We start from the raw sequence: 23,644 nt of genomic DNA on the forward strand, positions 1-23,644 counted from the left end.
AGCCATGCACAAGCCTGTCAGGAGATTTGAGGAATGTCAGATTGTGGCCACAATCTATATGTCCAGAGAACAATGCCATCCTAGCTATGGCACGTCTCTACATACGAACATCCAGAAGCAACAGGATATCAAAATAATTTGCTGAAAAAGACTTGCAGTCTTCAAAACTGTCAGGTATGGATTTCAAGTGAAGTGATATGTGCTTTCATCCGCTACAAGCCCATTATTTACAAAGTCAAACTCCACTGGCATCTAAACGGTATTATTAAACTTGCGCAGAAGTGGTACCTGCCCCACTTGGGCAGCAGAGGATGGCAGCCTTTGTGACGCGCTGGCTCTGCCAGCCTTTCAGCACAGCAATACCAGAGGTTGGTTTCTTCTACATTTGGGGGAACTGCCACAGAATTTCCAACCCGTGGGATGGATTTTAATGACCAGTTCCTAGCAGCTTCACTGAAGATATTCATTGGGCACAAGGTTAAGCAGATGCCTAAAATTTGGCCATTACTACAAAACAGGGAGAGCAAATCAGTGAAAGAACTGTACTGGTTCCTTCCCAAGTGCCTAGAATGGTTCTTTGGACTTGTGGTTGGCTCAAAAAAATTGTAACATACACAAAAAATATTAAAAAATAAAGGCTTCATAAAAAAATAATTTTGACAGTTAAATCAAAAAAGCAAATATCCTTTATTTTAATATGTAGTTGAATTCACTCCTCCTGCTTTCAGAAGAAAACATTCAAAAGTAAGAACCAGTATCAAAGAGGAAAATATCAACCTCAGCAAAATCTAGGTGAAATGCCAGCATTAAAATTAGCGGGAAAAAGAATCAAAGACACTACCTAAATAATTAAGTGCAAAGAAATACATGCAAGTTGATCCCGGACCACAATACACCATCTCCAGTTCAAAATGTGAAATCTTTACCTTTGCAGCCTGAACAGAAAACAAAATCTTATCTTGTGCCTGGACTCAGGTCCCCTCTAGTTACACAGAAATCCAAACTGTCCATGGTGTGACACAACATGGAAATTAGTCCATTATGTCACACTTCAGTTCAAACCTCAGTTCACAGTTTTGAGAATTCATATGACAATACTTTGATCTCATAGGGCAAATTGCATTCTCATTTTCCATATTGTTCTTTCAGTACCACCGTAACACTGTGATGGAGCTATAATGGATGTGGCCAGTCCTATGTCTGACCAATCTGAACATTTCAGTTAATCTTGATCATTCTCTCCTGGAAGGCCAAAAGCACCACATCCAAAAAGCTTTGGGAACACAATCCATTCTCTCCAGAAATGCAGTTAGATCTAGTCAGCATCCTCTCCTGCCCTCTGAAGGACACACAGACAATACGCAGACCAGCCAGGATTCTTCTCTATTTTCAATGGCTATTAATGACGGCAGTCTGGCAGGTAATTCTTTTTATTTCCCACAATAATGATCACAATACAAATACTAACAGCTCAAGGAGATCTGTCTACAGGAGCTGAAAATTTCATTTGGGATGCAAAGCAGACACTTCTAGAGAGAGGACTCAGTCACTTATATATTGCTTTTCTTAAATGTTGACTTTTTTTATATTGCAAAGATATTGTGCAAGTCATTCCACATACTAAAGAAAGATGTATTTTATTCCATAAGAATAAGGCTGATCTTATTCGCTAAACTAGTAAACATCACTGATTCTACCTTGACAAAATCCATGAGGAGTGAGTTGCCACCGCCAGCAAGTTCTACAGACTGCGACACTCCCTGCAGGAATATAGACCTGAACCTAATCAAAGAAGAAAAATGCACTGCAATATTCTTCCCAGTTTTTAGGCCAGATAACGTTCTGATTTAAAAATACAGCATGTTTCATTATCTAGAAGGGGTTCATTTGCTACTATAAACAATTCTGGATTTTTTCAAGAACAGTATTCATTTAATTCACCTTCCCTCTTACTCAGAGACAGAAGCAATGCAAAATAGCACCCACATGGAAATCAGTCCTGGTTCCTAGATATTTTATCACAATTCATAACACTGACAGATGCAGACGCAGATTTATTTCACTTAGGTTTCAGGTGTGAAGTTAAGCATCTTCTTTCACCAGTGTGTATGAATTGGAAATTTTTATTCTGAAGTTATTATTAGAAAAAAACAACTGTAAATAAGATTCATGGAAATCTCTTTCACATAATCTGCTCTGTTCAAATTAACCTAACTACCTGCACATGGATACAGCAGGCATATTTGACTTCTAATGGACAAAACCCCACATAGTGGTGGTGACCTGAAGCATTCCTCCTGCATGTTCCTCTACTTCCAGCCTCTTATTCCTTCTTTGCTTGGAATGTGTAATTTAGATATCCTTCCAGGAGAGCTCCAGAATGCCAAAGCTTCAGACACATGTAAGGATAAAAGAATGAAATAATTTTATTTAGATACAGTTGGTTCTAAACATAATCTTTTCCTATTAAATGCCATGCATTTCCAAACATGCATCTCTGATGATTCCTATAATTTAAAAGCAACATAGTGAAAACCTTGCTCTGCTGAAGCAGCGTTCAAAACAAGATAATTCCCTTGCCTATAGTCTCACTGGAACTAGCAATCCCAGTGCTTGGTGTAGACCTGTACATTGTATGTAAGGGAGCAGCCAGCCTAAATACAGCTCCATGCCACTGCAGCTGGACTGCTTCTGTTACTCCAGTTAGTTCATTTAGCAGGAGATTAAGTATCTCTACATTGCACAAAGGAGACTGAAGGGCAAGTCCCCTGGTAACTTTAAAGAGTCCAAGCACAGAGGAAATTCCTTGCAGATAAAATAAAGCTGTAAACTTTCCACTTTTTCTGTTCTCTTCCTTTCCTCAAAGGGAGGAGATGCCTGAGCCTAGATAATTACATTGTCCTTTCAGCATAATTACCCAGCTTTGTCACTGCCTCACACATAATTAAGTACTAATATTACCCTATAAGTAAACAATACGTACATGATATCTCTGCACTGTGCAAGAAAGCATTGCCTTATATACACTCTGTTAGCAGAAGTAAAACTGTAAAAAGCATGCTGAATCTGAACCTGTACTATGCTGTCAGATATTTTTGGTTAAAATCAATTTGTTTGCTCTTCAGTACTATGAGCCATTAAAAAAATAATTTGCACAATGATAGCAGGATTCATTACTGAAGGGATTCCTGTGCAATGAACAATGTATCTAATAACCTGAATCATCACAGAAAACAAGATACTGGACTCAAGACTGCTGTTTGGAACCATCATGACACGTGTGTCAGTACTATAAAACTGCCTGTGGTGGTTTAACCCCAGCCAGCAGCTCAGTCCCACCCAGCCGCTCGCTCACTCCCCCTCCATGGGATGGGCAAGAGAATCAAGGGGTAAAAGTGAGAAAACTCGTGGGTTGAGATAAAGGCAGCTTAATAGCTAAAGCAAAAGCTGCACACGCAAGCCAAGAAAAACAAGGAATTCATTCTCCACTTCCCACAGGCGGGCAGGTGTTCACTCATCTCCAGGAAAGCGGGGCTCCATCACACGTAACGGTGCCTTGGGAAGACAAATGCTGTAACTCCAAACATCCCCCCTTCCACCTTCTTTCCCCCAGCTTTCATTGCTGAGCATGACGTCATATGGTATAGAATATCCCTTTGGTCAGTTGGGGTCAGCTGTCCCAGCTGTGTCCCCTCCCAACTCCTTGTGCACCCCCAGCCCCCTCGCTGGTGGGGTGGGGTGAGAAGCAGAAAAGGCCTTGGCTCTGTGTCAGCACTGCTCAGCAGTGACTAAAGCATCCCTGTGTTATCAATGCTGTTTCCAGCACAAATCCAATATACAGCAACTTACAAGCTACTATGAAGAAAATTAACACTATCCCAGCCAAACCCAGTACACTTTCCAAAGAGTGGCACTATATTAGATGTTCTTTGCATAAGTACTGATGACTACATGGGGAAGGGTGCACAAAGCTGTTGAGAATGAGGTCCTCCACATTCATTTGTGAACTTTGAGACAAGTCAACTTTAGAACTGCTCAGTCTGGCCACTGTCCTGTATTGAAAAATCACCAACAGAGGACAGAGTTCACACAGAATATTTCCCTCATACAGCAGCCAGCAGTGTAGGGACTCACTGCGTCGGACGTTGTACCAAGACCATTAAAAATAATAACTATAAATGCCCTATTTTCCATAATTTAGTTTCATCACTTTCAGAAACCATCTCTGTATCTGCCTTTCAAAATATCCTATAGTAGTGAGTTTTAGAATTTACTTATCAGTTGTAGGAAAAAGCACTTTCATTTCATTGTGGTAAACTGCTAAATTAAGTTAGTGCTCCTTAGTTGTAGTGTAACAAGAAAGAGCGATCATTTATGATTTTGTACATATTTTCACATTTCTTCGCAGCTGTCTCTTTTCCAAAGGAGAGAGTCCTAACTGACATTGTCTTTTCTAACAGCGCAGCTGCTTCATGCCTCTGGATCACATTTGGTTAAATTCCCTGTAGCCTTTCTAGTTCTGCTACACCTTTCTGTGATAGAATGAATGAATCTTGCACGTAGTATTCAAACGAGCTTGCGTAACATGTAGTAGTTTAATGAAGTTCCGGTGTTTGTTCTCAAAACCTTACCTCTAAATTTTCAGCATCTACTTCTCATTTTCAGTGTTCAGCATTGAGGTGACATTCTGTATGAAATATCTGCTGTGATTCTAATATTGCTAAATGATAATAGTAATGGTAATTTTGAGGTCATTATTCTGTATGTGTAGTTAAGACCATTTCTTCTGCATGCATCACTTGGTATTTATTGACATTGAATTTCATTTGCCATTTTATTACTCAGTAACTCAGTATTGTACCATCAGAATCTCATCACAGACTGTTTTAAATACTAGGCATTACTTTGTTTTGTCTGCAAACTTTGTCACTACAATACTCATCTCATTTTCTGAATAATTTATGAGTTTGCAAAATTCAAATTTATGAATATGCTGAACAACACAGGCTCAGCACAGACTTCTGCAGGACTTTATTTGTAACTACATTCCATTATAAGAACAAACCATTGATTTCTAACTAGCAATCTTTTAATAAGGTGGCAATGCGGGTCTTTGTTGAAGGAATTTGTCATAATCTCTTTCACAGTTCTAACTACGTTATATCATCCGGATCATCTTTATCCCATGTTTATTGACACATTCAAAGAACTCTAGATTTTTGACTCATGACATCCCTCTAGTTTCCAAGCCATTGTGGTGCTTATTGCATGTATTTTTCTATGTGTCAACTAATTCTACTCTTTATAACAACATCTATCAAATTGCTTCATGTAAATGTCAGATTTCTTGATACGTAATTCACAGGATCGTCGCGAGACCCCATTTTAAACACTGGCATCACATTTTCCACCTTCTATTCATTAAAACCGTAGGTTGCATATTACTATTAGTAGCTCAGCAAATTTATATTTAAGTTCCTTAGAACATTTGGATGAAAGCCATTAGATCATGGTGATTTGCTACTATTCATTTTATTGACTTGCTCCAAAACGTCTTTTATTGACACTTTAATTTCAGACAGTTCCTCAGCTTTATCATCCATAAACAATGACTCTGGAGTAGGTATTTTCCTGACCTTTTCTGCAGTGAACATAAATGCATACAATTAATTCAGATTAAGAGGGGCGGGGTTATTTGTAGGTTTCTGTTAGCAAGCTGTCCCTCAAAAAGTTTTTGGCGTGTTTCATTGCAATTTTACATTTAAAATGTCAAGTTTACATTTATTGCCACTTTCCTCATTTGGACATGACATGCCTGTCTATGAATTCTAACAGTTTCTCTCTAGTTGCTATTTAGCATGTTTTCAATATTTTGAAAGTATTCTCCAATTCGTACTTAAATTTAAAGTTTATTTAAATGTATCCAAGGCTACCTGCAAGTCTTTTCATCCTTGTTGCTGCTCCCTTCAATTAGCTTCTTTACACTTCTTTCTCACAATCCATCTTTTTCATATTAAAAGGTACAGTGGAACTTTTTACATTTTTTTGTACAACATATTTGGAGGCAACTGAAATCTCTAAACATTATTGTATTTTCTGCTTTCACAAATTCTCTAGTCCCTGATTACTCATCTAGGGAGTGCTCATTTACTACCTCTTTCAGTACAAGAACTACAGGCATCCATGTGAAATTGTCAAGCAGAAACTTGACAACAGGCAATAGGAAGGACCATTTTCATCCAGCATTTCTTCAGACTATGGAATTCACCATCAGCATTTAGGCTAGGTGTTCAGTAATGCAGTATAACAAACCTTTGCATATTTAGGCATGCCATGTCAGCCTCTAGCAAATCTATGATTTGTTTTAACACAGATACCTTGTATGACTTAATGGTCCCACCCATCCACATCGTGACTTAGTGTGTCACTTCTATTTACTTTCTAGTTCAGCAATACATGTCTCTATGATTATCTTCGTTTTACTTCAGAGATGCCTTTTATACCGCTATGCTCATTTAAAACTAGCCATTTTTCTTTCTCCATTTGGGGTTCAGGCTTCAAATGTAGAGATGGAACTGAACCTAGAAGACATGCACAGGGAGGTATATGGGATATCACTGTATTGGTTATTACTCAAGATAAGTGCAAGATTATTAAGCAGATATATTCCAAAACCTGGGAACAAACTTTAACTGGGGAAAGGTGTTTATTTACAAGATAGTAACCATATCAGAATAATTCCATGTGTGGATCTTCTTATTCTAAAACAAGAAGAACTTATTGCAGAGTAGTTTATTTCCAAAAGAGCGTGTGTGTGTGTGTGTGTGTACATATATATATGGCATTAATCAGAAAGTGCACTGCAAACAGCTTTTCAGAAATACCTCTCATCAGCCAAATTCTTAATTTTCTTAGGTCATAAATATTCAATGACAGCTGTTTTTACTTTTCTCTAAGAATTTATACAAATTAAACAGTGTTACTCATTTCGTGTAACTAAAAACTTTACTGACACTAAAACAGACTTTTTATAGACTGCTCTGTACTTGCAAAAAAATAAGGCTGTGTGAGTATCTATCTATCTCCTTTGTCCTCTTCCTAATTCAAGTTGTGCAATATTAATTTATGTTGAATCTTCTAATTGAATGGAAATCTCAACTGCAAATCTCAATTACAAGCGTGAGCTGGTCAAACTGCAACTAATCATATACAATAGCGAAGTGGTAGGCAAATAAAATGGAAGTGTAGGTTCATACTATGAACACCACATTTTAAACTGTCTTCAGAGGTTGAGTAAAATATAAAATTATACATGCACTTCATTGCTTTTCAGTCCCTAATAGGTGCTATTATCATGTCATACCTGGAGGACAAAAGTCTCCCTTTCAAGAATACAACAGATTATACTGATTATACAGATTATACTGTCAAGGTCAAGATAACTGTTGTGCAGCTATATAGACAGATAGACAGACAGAAAGACATATAACTTTTTTTCAGTCCAGAAATTCTGGTCCACTCTTAGTTGACAAGTGAACATGGAATCACAAGAAAATGTTTCATCTTGTTTCTCTTCATAGTAACAAGACATAACAAAAGGAGAAGAAGCATATATGTCAGATCAAATGTTCATATAACTCAGTATCCTGTCTCTGGCAATGGTGAATAATGATACCTAAGGAACAGTATAATAAAGTAGATAATGGTAGTTCCATGATAAACTCTCCTTACCTATAGAAATCTTCAGCACAGGGCTGGTCAAATGTCTCTTTTTTCAGGTTGAAGTACACTGGCATAGAAAGTCACTCTTCATGTATTTAAAGAAGTCATTACACACTTCTTCTTTATGTTTTCTAATTCTTCTATATAGTTTTCAGGACTAGGACCCTAGAAGTGTACAAATTATTAAGGATGAAGACAGACCAGAGATTTGTACAATGCCATAATGATGTTGCCTGCTTTGTTCTCTATTCCTTTCCTAGCAATTCTTTTCTTTTTACGTGCTGCCTTTGTGCACTGTTGAATCATTGGCTATTTCTAAGCACTGAGCTGACTTTTTCATAGAACGATCTATTATAATTCCAAGATTTCTTCCTTGAGTAGAAATAACTCATTCAGAGCCCATCATTATGTATGTAAAGTTAGCTTTTTCTCCCAATGTGCATCACTATACATCTATCAACACTGAATTTCATCTGGCACTTCATCACACAGTCCCTCTGTATTGTGAAATCTTTTGCAACTCTTCTCAGTTAATTTCCATTTTCACTTCACTGAATAGATTAGTATCAGTACACTTTGTCACCTTGCTATTCACCTCTTTTTCCAGATCATTTATGAACATCTTGAACAGACAGGCTTAGCCCAGATTCTTCTGGACTCCACCAATCATCTTTCCCTACTGAAAAAAAAGTTTGGGGTTTTTTTTCCTACCATTGAACCATTTATTAGTCTAACAGAAGACCTCCCCTCTTATCTCATTGCAGCTTAATTTTTCACTAGCTTTGATGACCAATCTTCCTAGAAACCTCTCTTCAGAATGCAACTGAGAAATAATTTGCAAATACTTTCTGTGATTTTGGTGAAAGCAAATTTATTTGTGAATGTGAATTTCATTCTTTGAATTTTTGACCAAATTAAATTTTCCATAAAATTATATAAGTTGATTAAATATTTTTATGATAATTTTCATTTCTGTTTTCTTCTTGCTTACTTTGCTGCCTCAGAATGTTCTTCTGGTACAGTTTTGTGCATTGTGGCATTCAAAATACAGGATCAAATAATCCTTTCTGATTTCATTATGTGCTAATAAGAATAATTTTCAGTTAATCTTTTCCTATTCCTAGATAGAAATCTTATGTCAGTTAGACATTTTCTGTTTCTTTCTTATGATGGCTAAGTAGTAGAACTCTTTGGAAGTGAAGGGTTGAATCACACTGGCCAATAGCTGAGCTGGCCAAATACAACAAAAAATTACTTATGGGTCTTTTTGTACCCTAGGAATTAATTTCAATAGTATTACACCCTTTTTTTTTTTTTTCCTTTTCTTAATTTGTGAAAATTTGATAAGTAAAGCTTTCTCATAATTTTCAAGGAAAGTGGAAGCTACATTATGAATCCAAGGATAAAGAGATATTCATAAAAGTACTTGCTCTGGAAGTGCTCCAGAGGTCTCTTTGAAAGCCCTCTGGTCTTCATTTGGCAAGGAGCTTAACTTTAAGCATATAAATGGTTCTAATAAATTAGCTACTTCAAAAAAGTACTTCAGAAGAATGAACTTTTTACAAACTGGGCCAAGCAGTGAGGTAATAAAAACCAAAACATGGGGTTTGCTTACATGTCAGTAGATGCATGTTCTCACTACTTTCAGTTTCTACACATTGAAATGACCACAGTCCATAAAATATCATTGTTCATAAGTCATTTACTAGTGAGATGTAAATAATAGTTGAGACTTTTCAAACTTTAACAAAGAAAAAGGCATGGAATGGTAAAATCCCAGGACATCTAGAAGTATCAGATCAAGACCAAAGAATGCAGAACAGCTTACAGGTTTTAGCTTTAGCTACGTTCTAAAACCAGCAATGCTCGTAGACTGGTCTCTATGAAACAATAAGCATATCAGGATTTTTTTTCCTACGATATTGCTGTAAGCTACGGTTTACTGGAGAAAATGCCAAGTCAGCAGAGGATGGCAAAGATTCCAATACCAACAGGAATCCAAATAGTCAAAAGATATCACTAGGAAAGCAGGGCACCTTCATTACATGAGAATCCAAGAGGATACTGGAAATATAAAAGGATGGCATATGCCTACAGCACAGCAGCTCAAGGAGTCACAGCCAGCAATTATTCCCCTCTGGACTCACACCATTATAACCCTGGCTCTTCATGCATGGTGGATGCTGCTACACTAGGAGTTAGTAGTCTGTTGAAGTTCTAGCATTCTTGTTATCTGCTAAAAATGGCAATCACGCTATAGAGGAAGTCTGTCATGAACTATTGGTTCAGTGGTTACTTAGCTGTTTGCTTATCTTGGAAAACGTACCATTGATAGGTCTCACTCTTCCTCGTCCCACAATGTCATGCCTACTTCTTGTGTTACATACTCACAATGTTGCCTTATCAAGGTGCTACTAAGTCAGTTTCCAAACTCTCCATAATGAGAATATCACTCCTTCAACGCCCATCCAAAAGACCATTTACTACCCATCTTAACATTTCGGTTTCTCAAAGCAGTGACACACTTCTTCTTTCTTCTTGTTCAAAATGAGGCAAAGTAAACCTTAACAAGAAATAAATTGTTTCTGAAATGCAGGAAAACGTACCATTAGTAATCTGCTGAAAAGATCAGAAGCACAGGTCAATGTTAGCTCCTATGACTTAAATGTTTGCTAATCCTATACCTTCAGGCTTTTTTATGCTAACCTTATTTTAATTCAGTACAATTCAAATATTTATAAGACTATGCTGGCACGTTATGAACATGAACCACACAACACTAAAGGATTTATATAAAGAGATTTAGCTGAATGTTCTATGACTGTTATTCTTCCAGAGTTTTTAAAACTTGTTTAGTTTTTCCATTTTGTACTAGCCAGATAATTCGTACATCTTGTGCTTTCATATTTATCCCTTCAAGATTGCCAAACAGATACCAAACATGGATGATCTGTGAATGTAATACTTCTTTGTGCTTTTGCTTTTCAGATAAGCAGCTGAAGAAGGCTGGAAACTGTAGTGCTACATTTTATAAACAAGATATAAATGCAATTTTTAAAACCGGATGCAGAGATTTCTCTATTTCAGTCACTGAAGCATCACAAAGGAAAGATGAATTGGTAATACAGCTTTATGTCTCTGCTTGGTCACAGCCTTTATAGTCCTAATCAATAAACAAATTGAGCTCAGTCAGCTTGCTCTCTTGCACTCTTCGTAACAAGGCAAATATCTAACTTCAGCAGTTGCTGCAAGACAGTTCCTTCACAGTAAATTCAGGAGTTTTAGTGATAGAAATTATTCTACAGTGCTTGAATCACTACAGGGCAAACTAACCTTGTCACTCAGTCCAGAACAGATAGTCTTTCCAATTACGAAGGGAAGCTGGAAGAACTGTTTTGGTTAACAGCATCAGTGTCCAAGCTTCCCTTTGCTTTCCTAGAGAGGTGCCTTCTTTGCTTTCCAACCACAGAGATTAGCTACACATTGTCCAAAATATAAAACACTGGAAGAAATTCAAGTGCAATTATTCACCTGTTCCCCCAAACTACCCGTGACCTTAATTGCTCAGTTTTCTCAAACCATACATGTCAGGCTACTTCAGTTCAGAAAAAAAAAAAAAAAGAAAAGAAAGAAAAAGAAAAAAAAGCAGTAACTCACATGAACAAGGTTCAAAAGTGCGTAGACAGTGGAAACTGAGGGTGTACACTCAAAAAAAAATGAGTGGGGGAAATATTTTTTGTGACATGGAACAGAACAGAGAGCAGACTTGCTTCCTTCCTCTTTCTCATTTTCCAGGGGAAATGCAGCAAAGTAAGCCAGAAATCCAGAGACGTGGCACCTAAACTCCCAGAATCTGGTCATTTTTAGGAGAAGAAAGAGGGAAGTAGAAAAGGAATGAGAAGAGGTGAACGCCACAAATTTACAAAGAAACAAGGCTAGACTACACTGAAGCATGGAGAGGTGAGGATGGAGGGAGAGGGTCTCAGGGATGAGGAAGTAAAAGGAGGTAATGCAATGACAAAATTTGAACAGTGTGGTCATGAATTGAAGGAAACTGTATGACTACACTTCAGTCTTCTGCTTTGTGCCAGTACTGCTTTCAGGTCCTGCACTGCTGAATGCAGGGAACTTTCCAAAATATAATCTGTAACCTGTGCAGACCCCTCCAAGCACACAGACCCCCCTCCCCAGCATCAGCAACCATCCAACCTAAATGCATTTTGGACCTTCAGTTTCTCCAGGGGCAGTCAAGCACAAAACATATGGCAACTCCTTGCTGTGAGCTGAAAGTCCTCAGTCCTGCAAGTTTTATTCTGTCTCTGAGTGACTGACTGCTAGTTTCAAACTTTTAATAGACATTTAAGTTGTAGCTCTGTTGTCACGTTTTTTTCTTCCTATTCTGATACAGTATATTTGCATAGGTTCCTAAGGCAATAAAAGTATTTTCATTTTTACTTTTGGTTTAAATTTTATTTTAAAGAATAATAATCTAATAAAACTCCCATAAAATCTGTAAAAAGTGTCATTAAAAAAATCCCCCAAAAGGAAAATACAATCCCATATTAAAGACTTTTTATTTAAAAATCATTGAAAGTTACACAAAATGTCCCTTGTTTTTTTTTTCATTAAATATTCATGAGTAAAGTAAGAGGAATTATACAAAACATTCTGAAAATAAAGAAAATATTAAGTGCAAAGATGAGCTCCTATCCCAAACTGTGCAACACGTCATGATCATCTTTGGTTCTTTTTCAAGTCCTGTAAAGGGTAAAGAGAATAGTATGAATACAGCCATTAAGTGTCAGCTGTGCCAATTCCCATTCTATCATCGTGCTCTTCCTTAAATATTTCAGTGGCAACTAAACAATTTCATGGAATCATAGAATCATTTAGGTTGGAAAAGACCTTTAAGATGATTGAGTCCAACTGCAGAACGGATATTAACAAATCCCAATGCACTCAATGAGGAGCGAATTATTGTATAACATTTAAAAAGTGGTAAGACTCAATCAGACCAGATGTATATTGGGTTAAAAAACTATGTAGACATAATTACTCCTTTTAAAAAAGAAAGATAATGTGGGGATTCTTGATCAGTATGGTCAAATGGATAAAAGGACTAATGAGACACTTGCCTTCCTGGAAAAGCGTTTAAAAGTTCAAATGCAAAGCAAGATTAAAATTTTATATTTAAATATATTTCCATCATACAGATTTGAATAGGTGATTTGGGGAGAAAATCCTGTAGGCTTTAAGTCATTGTGTTGTGTACAGCAGTAGGAGAAGAAACACTTTAAATTTCCCTTTATGAAAAAAAAAAAATTACTTAAAGGCTTCCTTGAGGATTTAATTCTTCCCCAAAGCACACACACAAATACTTGATACAGGTTTATGTCTATCAAATCATCAAATATTTTCTTCAGTTGATTTCAAGATGTAATTTCAAAAGTAGTAATGATTTTCACTGCTAATTTTGTTGCAAGCCTGCAGAGTCCATTTTATTTATGATCTAGTCTTGACTGTTTTAATATTGGGAATAAGAGCAATAGACAATAAAAGGAAATAAAATCAAGATTCAGCTTTGTAGCACATTGCAATCATGTTTGGGTGACATCAAGGAATGGCATCTAGTGATTATGTGAGACAACTGCATCTATGTACATGTGTTAAAAATTTATGGTATAGGCCATGAAGCACTCATGAACTAATACTTGACATTTTCAATAATCTGAACTATAAATGAAAGAAATTTTACTTATTTTTTTTTAAATCTTATTTTCTCAAAATAGGAAATGAGATATCCCTAGAGATTGTAATTTTGCATCAATTTCTCACTGCCCACTTGTAAATCTTGGAAAACCTCCAAATGTTATTTCTCAAATTGCAGTCAGGCTTCCTCTGTACTGCCAGATATTTTTCAGCACACACCAGACAGCCATAATTCCAGGAACCCTAACCTTGTCAAGAGATAGCACCATTTCCCTTACAGTCTCCCCAATGCACAGTTGCTCAGGATGCAGGTAGCAGTTAAACAACTCTCTTCCTCAATCTAACTGTATAACAAGAGAGCCTCTCAGTCAGGATAGTGAAAGGTCAACTGAGTCTCCCAGGACAGCAGCCATCATCACACTACTTCAATGTCTGCCAACCAAAGAACTGAATTTGTCAAAAAAAAAAACCCCAAAAAACCCCCAAAAAACATTTAGTCTTCTACTGTGATCAGCTGGACCTTGCAGCTCATGGAAAATTATTTCTTTCTGTTAACAAACTCACATGTCTGCAGCAGAAGCAAAGAGCAATATGGATTTTATCAGCAGCTACTATAATTCTGCAATCCCACATTCTCAAATCTACAAATGCCTGAGCCCGAGTCAGTGCCTGAGTACTGGGTTCTCTATCAGTACATATATATCCGTCCCAGGAGCTTAAACATTCTATCTACCTATACTTCAACTGCTACCTATAGAGTAATATGAATGGTAGCAATTCTGGTCAGTGTTACCACATACTACTAAATAGTTTAAGAGCTCTCATACTGGTATATGGCTTAATACTGAGCTCCATAAATCTCAGAGAAGTAGTCTTTGTTACTCTCAAATTTGGGAACCACTGCTAATCACTCCAGATCTACACCATTACTGTCACCCACCAGTCTATGCTTGCCTCCAGCCATGTATTTTGTCTTGAATAAAACTGATCTAAGACACAGTCTTTCAGATACAGTTGTTCTGTGCGCTCCTCTTCCACATGCTGTCCTTGCTCTCCATCACTCCATTGCTGCTTCAGTCACTACAAGCAGCTGCCAAAACTCCTGGAAAAGCTGTTCAGTACTGGTAGTAAACATCGTACTGAAACCGTCTGCAGATAAACAGCAAATATATCACACAGATAGCTCCACAGTTGCAATAACCATTTGTCCATGCTGACCAGATACAAGTTGAAAGTAATGTTTGCTAGCAAAAATACATAGTTGGAATAGCAAGAAGGCAACGAAAATTGTGTCATTTGGCCCCAAATTGCAGAATTCCTATTGATTCTTGCAGATTTCATGTTTTGCTAAACTTCTACCATAGCAGGGCACCCAGCAGCAGGGTAAAGAGACTGAGATAACTTGATCTGTTATCTTGCTTTCAATATACAAATTTATGTAATTATGGAAATTGTATAACCAATTATGAATAATCTATAGAATGAAAATTTTTCACCTAAAAGCCCTGTACAACATACAATAAATTAATTTAGGGAAATAAATTATTCTGAGTCATAAGTTATTTGCTAAATAAATTATTCACTGTGAATTGTTCACCCACCAGTAATCAAGGGCTAATCTGCTGTTCCTCCAAAGACCAAGTCAGCGGAAGAATGCAAATTAATCTGGAAATTATAATAACCATTGATTCATCTCTCTGGCACATATAACAATGCAACTTGATACTGTTTCCTATTTCTTTATAAAGGCTATATTAATTCAGTTGATGAAGATCAAATCTAAAAAGCAGAGATACTCAAACAAAATAAAAAGCAGAAAGAAGAAAAAGTTCTTCTCTTGCGAAAACTGGTAATATTCTGTCTAAGTAGAATTCATTCTAAACAGTTTATGCGCTTACACTTTTGTTGTGTTATTATAATCCTCCTTGCTCTCTCAGTTATTCATTCAGATCACTTACACAGCTTAAATTCTCTAGGTATTATATTGAACAAGTATTCTTTCTCAAGACTTTCAGTGAAGGAATTTGATATCTGTTTGGTTTAATTTCACTTTCACTTGGAGAGATAATTTTGGAGGCTGCTGGAAGACAAGCGACAACCGATGTCTGAAGGTAGTTATTCTGTGCCTTTCCAAGGAGGAAGACTCCTGAGGCAATCTAGTACTTGTTAAAATGATGCTGAACGCTTCTCATGAAATCATACTAGAAATACAGTACTGTAAATTATTTAAGTATGCATGGTTAAGCAGTAACTTTGCACTGAAGCAGGGGCTTGGATTAGCAGACTTCTTTTGGTTCTTATTTTCTATTATTCTGTACTTAACTGAGGAGGTCTAGAGAGTTTTGCCCTAGCTGTAATACCTGTATTTCTCACCTCTCTTCCCTGCTACAGCGGCCCCACCTTCTTTATGTTCCTTACTTTCTCTATACTACAATACATTTGTGTCCTGGTCTATCCTCTAGCTTATGGCACTGGGAGATTCCTAACTTTCTACATTTCTATTTGTCCCTCCCTATCTCCCAAACTACACCAATTCATCATAAGTTCCTGCTTCATTTTTCCCTCTACTGGCAGGGTACTTGTAATTGCCCAGGAAGGCCAGCCTCTGCTCAGACCTCTTCCCATGGCACGCCAGGACATCATCCGGCAAATCCTCCAAAGACAGTGGGCGCAGACATGCTGTTTGTGGAGCAGTTCATAGATTTCTGATTCATGTGCCTTCACTGCTGAAAGGAAGACCCTGGCACAGATGTACCCCAAGAGCTTCAGGTCACTGTCCCCTTTCCAGCTCCTCCAGATCTTGCTGATACTCTGGATGCATAGGTCTCACCTCTTCCACTTATGTTCTCTGTGAGGCCCCACAACCTCATTGCAACACCTTGTCCTGCTCTTGGCTCTGTCATGCTGGCCATCAACACCACCAGGAGGAAGAAAATAATGGCAAGGATCCTTCATCCGTTCACCCCTCTGAGCAAATCACCACCAGGTGTCTTCTGGAAGCGATCGGCTCTCTCAGATATGTTCTGCTCCATGCCTTTTTCCTGAGCCTACTCAATCCATTTTAGAGACCTTGACCCTCAAAACCTTTTTTTTGCCTTGGTTGTTTCCCATCATCAGTTGCCTATTCTCCTTATGTTTGCTCAAGAGATATCTAAGCACATTAAAATGGGAAGGGTCAAGCAGTTTGGGAAGGCCATCTCCCCTCCTGACTACATATGCCTCAAGTTCCACTCATATTTATGTACTCAGTGGATTCCTTAGGGTAGCTGCATGCTATCTCTTTTGATGTACTGGAACAGATCTCAGTGGAAAACTAACTTCTTAACACAAAAAAATATTCATGATTTCAACAGCTTTCCTTTCCCCCTCCCTAAAAAGGCCAAAATCTCAAATCTTTTGCAACCTGAAAATGCCAACAGAAGACATACTTTGGCAAGTAAAAAAACATTTCATTTTTAAAATTCTCATTCCATTGCTGATGTTACTATAAAATAAATACATGTTTCAAAACAATTGTTTCAATTAAGAAAGACTGAAATCTTCATTTTGAAAATGGCAAAGTGGTTTGTTTCCACAATTTTGAAACTTGTTCAAAACGATTTTAAACCAGGAAACTAATCAAAAGCTATCTCCCGCAAGCAGTTTGAGTTCAGTCCCATCAATGTTTCCCAACTAAAAAATGGTTTCATCAAAAATTACTCTTATCTACTCTGCCTTGTACATTATTGATGATGTTTTGATATGTAAGTCTTCTGACGTGATTTTTTCAGTTTGCCTGTTCTAAAAACTTTAGACTATTCAAGTGAAGTATTTATTTTTCTGATTAATGCAAATACTTTTTTTTCATTACATGCGTAATCCATAGGCCAAAGTAGAGTCATAACTGAGTTTCATATTCAATATGATTGTCTTTCAGATAATTCATTCTTATTTTGATGTGTATAGCACTTAAGCAACTCTTGGTATTTCTTGCTATGTATTAGTACACAATGTGAATCTTATATTAGACTTCTAATTGCATAATTTCTCCCAGATAAGATGATGTTCAAAGATCAAACCTTACCCCTAACACTGAAGGCAGTCAGCTCTATACCTACCAGATACTGAGAAACATTCTTTATTACACTTCATATCCCATGTTTGGTGAAAGCTTAACATGTAACACTGGTGCTTTGGAGAACTGAGCCATAAATTACAGCTTAGAACTATAAGATATGTTCTCCTGAAAATCAGATCCTACAAAGCAATCAACTCCATATACAGACAATTGAGGAAGTTAGCATCATCCAGTATCAGCTCTTTCGATTGTAAGCTCTTGCTGATAGAGTCTGGACAGAATATATAAAGTGTGTGTGTGTCTGTGTATCTGTGTGTGTGTCTATGCGTGTGCCTGTGTGTGTGAACACATGTCTATGAAAGCACAATAAATAACAGCAGAAAATCTTTCTGACTAAGCAAGTGGTGATTCTAACAAATCCTTTCATTGCTGAAATTTAATTTTGATAAAAATAGAATTTTTGCTGAGATAAGGGTATCTCATTGCTGGTTTAGATAATGAATCATAGGTTTTCTCAAAATGAAGGAACAGACTACTTTGTCTTTAATTGATGGGAGAGATTAAAAATTCACCTACATAGATATCTACAAAGGCATGCAACCTTTCATATAAATGAAATTAAAGAAAAATATTAAGTGTGCAATGCCACTTACATTTAATATAATGTGTATTGACAAAACCTTTTAGAAATTAAGTTGATTTCAAAAACAGTATGAAAGTCATCTGAAGGAAACACTACTACATTTCATTGCCAGATATTGCTGGTTGTTTATGAGTTAATCTGGTCAACTGAGCACTGAATAATCGCATCAGTGTCTGCGCTGGGTTCAATGAACACTGAGATGCAAGCTTATGATAGTATCTTTGTTTTTTCTTCTGCTCTGTATGTAGATTGTTAAAATTAGAGAGTTATCTACAGGCTAGACATTTGGAACATGAGCAAATAAACTCTGTATTGTCTATTGCAAATCCATGTGATGGCATAACCTGTTTCCTAGGATTGCTGAAAAACACTACTAAATTAAAAGCCTCCAAAATAAATCTAACCTATTACTTTGTTTTCTGAATTTCAGGACAGCAATCTACAAGTGATGAGCTCTTCCTTTATCAAAACCAAAAGGGTTCTGAGAAGAGAGATTTTATGTAATAAAAAATAAAGCCACCTCCTTTCCTAGCCTCTTATTTTTTTCATCCTGGCCTTTAGCAATAGCAGCTGAGGTTTCACAAGGATACAGGTACCAAAGCCTTATGCTCACATTTTCCTGCAAAAAGAGCTGCAGTTCTTCACATAGTCCATAACACCTGTGACACAGCTGCAAGGCACTCTCCCACTCCCTAACGCTTGCTCCAAGTGCCTTGCTGATTTCTCTGAGCAGCGAAAACCAGTGCCCACTGTGCTATATTGTTTTGCTTCTTTTATGACAGTGATAAGTGAGGCCTTGCAGCAGGAGGACCATTCATTCTGCACTATTAGAGACAGCCCTTATTTGGTGCCTAATGTTCCATGACCCATAAGCATTAAAGAAACTGCTAAGAAGTATTTGATCAGGTAAAAGGTATATTTTTGAGCCACAGGCATGCAAAAGAACATACTGGAGAAAAAAAATGTTTCACATAATGAATAGAATACAGCACAGTCAGGTAATAAAACAACAGAACAAAAAGCATAGCCTGACTTAGAGGCACATTCTTGCATGGAAAAACTACCGCCCTCTCTGTGGCAAAGCAACAGAGACAGTCAGTCCCAAGCATGAGAACAGGCAGCCTCTCCTGGAAATGCTGCTTGACCTGAAGGTTGCAACACTGACGCAGTATACAAGTAAAAAAATCATGTCATGTTATATATTAGTCCATTAGTGCCTGGTTTCCTCTGGATTGTCAATAATCCTCTGAGAAAAAGACTTTCACAGAACCAGCCGCGGGGTTAATCCCTTGTGAATGCATCAGTCTGGCAGACTAGCAGAACAGTCCAAGCCATAGGGAATGGCAATACTGTGTCAAAGCCGTATCTGGTGGCCTAGGAAAAAAAAATGGAATGTACAGGCACAGTTTCTCTCTTCATTCTCCTTCAACCACTTCATTTTCCTTCCAGCAAAGGAAAGGTTATTTTAGTTAGGCAAGGCTGGAAGGGACATCAGGAGGCAGGAGACCTCCAGTGCAGCCCCCTGCTCAAAGCAGCACCACGTCTGAGCTCAGACCAGGTTGCTCAGGACTTTGTCCAGTCAGGTCTTGAAAAGCCCCAAGGACAGAGAGTATAACCCTGGGCAGCCTCATGGTGAAAAAAGGGTTGTCTTTATGTCCAGTCTTTACCTCTCCTCTTTCAGCTTATGCCCATTATCTCTCAGTCTCCCAAACAGCCTGACTCCATCTTCTCATTAACCTCCACGTAGATACCAGTAAACTGTTGTTAGGTCCCCCCAAAGCCACCTTTTCACCAGGTGGCAAACAAGCCGTGGCCCCTCAAGCTCTCCTTGCAGGGCAAATGCTCAAGCCTTGACCATCATGGAAGCCGTCTGCTGAACATGTTCCAGTGTGTGTCTTTCTCTGGGGAGCCCAAAACTGGACACAATGAGACAAAGTCTAATGAGTGCTGAATAAAGGAGGATGATCCCTTCCCTCAGTCTACTGCTTGTGATCCTGTTTGTGCAGCCCAGAAGGCTACTGGACATTCTTGCTGCCAGGGCACAGGGCTGCCCCATGCTCAGCTGCCCACCAAGGCCCCAGAGAGCTGCTCCTCAGCCAGTGACCCCGGCGTGGGCTGCTGCAGGGGGGCTCAGCCAGTGACCCCAGCCTGGGCTGCTGCAGGGGTGCTTCCTTCTCAGGGACAGCACTGGGCTTTTCTCCTCATTGAACGAATATGGATCTAAATGCCTTGATAAAATGGGTAACTGAGACCACCACCAAGAGGAGGAACTGCACCTCTTGCAATAGCTGTCTGTCCAACAAAATCACTCATTTTCAGCAGGGTCACAGCAGCAGGAGCAGCCGCTGTGCCTGTCAGACAGGCATTGGCCCTGCCGCAGCCACAGCACCAGCTCCAATTGCCGTACCTGTGCCTGCCAGCCCAGGCAAACCAAAGATGGGTAAGACAACAACTCAGAGGCTTGCTTAAGGCTATCAAATGAAGTGGCAATGGCAGTCTCAATAAGCAGAGTCCAACGAGTAGCTCAGGGAGAAAGCAATCATCTTGTTAGCCCTTAATCTGACAAGAGCAGCACAGAGCCCATCCTGAGAGCTGAACATGATTAACAGTTATTCTAAGGTGCCTCTGTGTAATCAGGAAATGCTCTGACAACAACTTCAGGAGGAGATTAAGGTCTTTTCTCTGCCTGCAAAATAGGTAAGTCCTCCTTCAATAAGCTCAGTGAGGGAAACACCTATTTTGCAAGCAGGCCCTGCTCATGCTCTGTGCAGGCTCTCCAGCCAGCAGCTACGGCTGGAGTTTTTCTAGTGACAAATCTTCTTAACCAGCCCTGTGGAGAAATGGGACGCGCTGGTTCAGACCTAGTTACACCCTTCACATGCACACACAGAGCAGCTTGTCTTTCCTCAGCAAGCAGCAGGTAGGCAGTGGATCTCTCCTGCTTTAGTCAAGTCATAGGACCACAGCCCTGTCCCTTCCCTTACTCCATTGCTCCCTCCCAGCGTGTCCCAGGGCAGCCCAGATCGTGGCCGGCAGCATCAGCTTGGACACAGCCCCATAAGGAGGCAACTGCACGTGGGCAGCAGCAGCATAAGGAGACAGCAGCAGCACTGAGCCCAAGGAGCTGCCCCTCACCTGTGCAAACCAGTGTCATGGGGAACTCACCCCATCCAGCTGCCTCTAAAATACAATTTACAGGAGCCCCAGCTGCCGGGCCAAGTTTATTTTGTTGCTGCAGCAATCATTCTCTCTAGCCCCATTTGACCCTGCCACCTCCTGCATTACCTCTAGAACAAGGTTTCTTGGTAGGGTGAGCGTGAGGGGGAAAGCTCCTATGGAAGAGGAAATCTGTGGGGGAAAATCCATTCAGATCTATACAAACTGTACAGCCAAAATGATCCTCAAGGCATTTTTAAATAAACAAGCGCTTCAACATTCAACCCTGAAACTGGAAGAAACCAGAAAGGAAAAAGAGAACCAAGGGCAACACAAGCCACAGCATATTTCCCTTTGAGCTTTGTTTTCTCCAAAAGACAATGCCACATGCTTTATCACTGCACTACTCCAAGAGAATTAGTTTCTTTTTTTTCTAGTATATTGCTGTGCCAGCTGATGAAGCTAGTAACAGATTTCAGTAGTGAAATTTTGCAAATGTAGTAAGTTTTACTCACTAAAGGTTGAAACTGCACTGTATAACTCCCTACAACTGCAGTAATCATTTAATGTCTCTTATTTAATGATACCAACAAACCAGCCTATGTTAAAAGCTGGCTTTCATAAAAATGAGGCAATTTGTTGACTTGGCAAATAAGAAAGATGAAGAAAAAATATCCAAATGCAGTAATAAACAATTACTTTCAAAGAACCAATCATCAATTTAGTAGCTTAGTGTAGCTGCATCTACAAGATGTGATTTAATTGGTAAAATAAATCAACTAGAGAAACTGTAAAAAATCCAGCATTTTTCAAGTTTAGGGAGCAGGTCTCCTGGTTTGTAATGTGAAACAATATTGCTATTCTATTCCCATTCTACTGAAAAAAATGTCACTGATGTCCACTGGAAGTCTGTCAAGTCCCAAATATGTAACCAATTCACCTTGCAGAGCACTAATGAGTATTTTGCCCCAGACTTGTACTCAGTAAATGCTCACTATTCTTGTTCAAGGTAAAAAAATTAAAACTAGACCTCTCAAAAGTCCGCATTTTCCTATTGTTTCTTCTATTTTGCCTTCTTGCCCAACAAAATTGATGTGTTCTGAACTGAAATATTATATTGAATGCAAATATTAAGTGGAATGCAAATATACATGAGAAAGCCCAGAGGAAACAGCAGAATAGTGTTAAAAGAAGAATGGCCTGTACTGACAACCAAGGACACAGGCAACAGCAATGAAACCCTCAGGTGGGTAATGTCTCCATCGAGACTGGGGCCTGTGCTCTGTGAGACCACAGCACAGATGACTCAAGAGTGGAAGATCCTACACTTTGATAAAAGGAGGAGGACAGCAAGGTTACAGCACATCAGATGAGCTGTTCCTCTACTTGCAAGTTCAACAGGAAGATAGGTTACAACTCTGAAATACCTAAAATCAGGAAACAAACAATGTCCAGCAAACTTGCCTAAAATTTATGACGGCTGAAGTAAGCAAAATTCTGAGGTAAAAGAATCATGCCATAGTAACAGCTGAGTCCTGAAAGATATAAAAGGCCTGCTCGAAACCCTGTTTGTCATCACCAATCAAGAAAACCCAAATGTGATGAGGATTCAGCAGCCTATGTCCTTTGTGTCCCACCAAGTCACCTTGGCCAAACCACTTTGACAGACCTGTCTCGGTGCTGTTGAGTATGTGGGGGTGAGAGTAGGAATGAGTGAAATCTGTGACAGAATGAATGTGAATTAAAGCAGTGCTGTTTAAAATAAACCCACCTTCTTCCACGAGATCTCACACTGAGTCTTACTAATTTCCTACAAACAGGGAAGGGGACTGTGCAGCTACATGGCCGCAAGGACATAGGTTGGCATGTAATTTACCAGCAAGGATTAAGGAGGGCCTAGAGCTGCCATGATCTTAAAAAAAATGGATTAGCTTTTAATTATCTAGAGTCTTCTGGTTTTGTTAGATGATGCTTTAGGAAACCAAAGTCAAGGAGTCTCCTCCCTTACTCGATATATTTCAAAGAATCTTCCTGATTAATGCTTGTCCCTGGGAGACACTTTTATCATTCCTGAGCCCTCAGATACGAGGTCTGACCTATGTAGCTCCCATGGACACATAACCCATTCCTTTTTGGATTTCCTCAAGCTGCATGTCCTGGGAATCTGGGTGCTTTCTACTCTTGCAGCAGCTGGGCTTTAGGGATCACTATCCTTTGGTTTGGGAACATCCTCATGTTTGAAGCCACTCATTGCTCAGGTACCTGTTGCACTGTTTGACTATCCTTCTGGGGAAAAAAATATAAAATATAAAAACATAAAATATAATTCTTCCTACCTAAGCTCAATTTCCCATGTT

The 23,644-nt window shown here is 38.7% G+C and overlaps 1 protein-coding gene across 3 annotated transcripts in view; it reads right to left on the reverse strand.

Moving 5' to 3' along the window:
• The window catches only part of TAFA2 (TAFA chemokine like family member 2), a 194,545-nt gene that overhangs the window by 78,075 nt on the left and 92,826 nt on the right, over positions 1-23,644 (reverse strand). Inside the window, exon 1 of one of the 3 annotated variants that reach the window (XR_008575438.1) lies at positions 7,732-7,856. The exons of 1 other annotated variant lie outside the window; for it this stretch is intronic. Coding sequence is in view for 1 of the 2 variants with exons in the window: in XM_054813012.1 (XP_054668987.1) it covers positions 7,732-7,796 (65 nt within the window). In the remaining variant the exon portion in view is untranslated. Of the gene's footprint in view, positions 1-7,731; positions 7,883-23,644 lie in introns of those variants that run through there. One more of the 3 variants, XM_054813012.1, reaches the window with a different exon arrangement.

This window comes from Grus americana, chromosome 1 (assembly GCF_028858705.1).
Source record: "Grus americana isolate bGruAme1 chromosome 1, bGruAme1.mat, whole genome shotgun sequence".
NCBI classification, from domain to species: Eukaryota; Metazoa; Chordata; class Aves; order Gruiformes; family Gruidae; genus Grus; species Grus americana.